Source organism: Corapipo altera, unplaced genomic scaffold (genome assembly GCF_003945725.1).
Source record: "Corapipo altera isolate COAL_440 unplaced genomic scaffold, ASM394572v1 61130, whole genome shotgun sequence".
NCBI classification, from domain to species: Eukaryota; Metazoa; Chordata; class Aves; order Passeriformes; family Pipridae; genus Corapipo; species Corapipo altera.
In genome coordinates this window covers 1-1,071 of record NW_020886069.1, presented here as the reverse complement: position 1 = coordinate 1,071, position 1,071 = coordinate 1, and the positions used below count along the sequence as shown (strand labels likewise).

The 1,071-nt window shown below is 69.7% G+C and overlaps 1 protein-coding gene across 1 annotated transcript in view; it reads right to left on the bottom strand.

Moving 5' to 3' along the window:
* The window catches only part of DHDH (dihydrodiol dehydrogenase), a gene marked incomplete at its 5' end in the record, with an annotated part of 1,836 nt that extends 770 nt beyond the window's left edge, over positions 1–1,066 (bottom strand). The window contains 2 exons of the mRNA XM_027632150.1: positions 298–422; positions 730–1,066. Coding sequence (XP_027487951.1) covers positions 298–422; positions 730–1,066 — 462 coding nt within the window. The remainder of the gene's footprint in view (positions 1–297; positions 423–729) is intronic.
* Between the last annotated feature and the right edge of the window lie 5 nt (positions 1,067–1,071).

Genomic DNA, 1,071 nt, shown 5'->3' with positions numbered 1-1,071 from the left:
CCCCTCCCCATCCCCACCTCGAGGATCGGGGGGTTTGGGACCCCCCCAGGGGACACTTTTAGGGTGGTTCTCCCTCCCCCCCTTCATCCCAGGGACCCCCAGACCCACCTGTGCCCAGCCCTTGGTGCCCCCCAGGGCAGTTTTTGGGGTCCTTTCCCCCCGCAGACCCACCTGTGCCCAGCCCTTGGTGCCCCCCAGGGCAGTTTTTGGGGTCCTTTCCCCCCGCAGACCCACCTGTGCCCAGCCCTTGGTGCCCCCCAGGGCAGTTTTTGGGGTCCTTTCCCCCCCCAGACCCACCTGTGCCCAGCCCTTGGTGCCCCCCAGGGCGGCCCCCCCGGGCAGTTCCGCGGCCATGGAGCAGGTGATCGTGGCCAGGCGCTGACCCCCGAAATCCATCGTCACCGTCACCGACTCGTCCACCCCTGGGGGACCCCGGGAATGTTGGGGGGGACCCCACAGGGGCCCTGCGACCCCCCGAGCCCCCCCCCCAAATTCCAGCAGCGTCCCCTCAGACTTGAAACAACTCCCCTGCCCCCCTGGGACCCCCAGTTCCCTCCCACCCCTCCCAGTGCCCCCCAGTCTGTACCAGTGGGGTGCAGGATGTCTCCCTCCCTCCCAGGCCCTCCCAATGCCCTCCCAGTGCCCCCCAGTCCCTCCCAGTCCCTTCCAGTCCGTCACTGGTAGGGTGCAGGATGTCTCCCTCCCTCCCAGTCCCTCCCAGTCCCTCACCAGTGGGGTGCAGGACGCCGTGGGCCCACAGGGCTTTGGGGGAGCCCCCCATCAGGGCCAGTGCCATCTGCACCCCATAGCAGCCCAGGTCCAGCAGGGCCCCCCCGCCCAGTGCCGGCTCCCGCAGCCGCTCCACCCGCACCAGGTTGAAGCCCAGGGACCCCCGGAACAGGAGGGGGGTCCCCAAAGCCCCCTCGGCCACCAGAGCCCGGAGCCGCTGAAAGGCCGGGAAGAAACGGGTCCAGAAAGCCTGTGGGGAGACGGACTGGGAGCACTGGGAACGGAATGGGGGGCACTGGGAGCACTGGGAGCGGAATGGGGGGCACTGGGAGTGGAATGGGG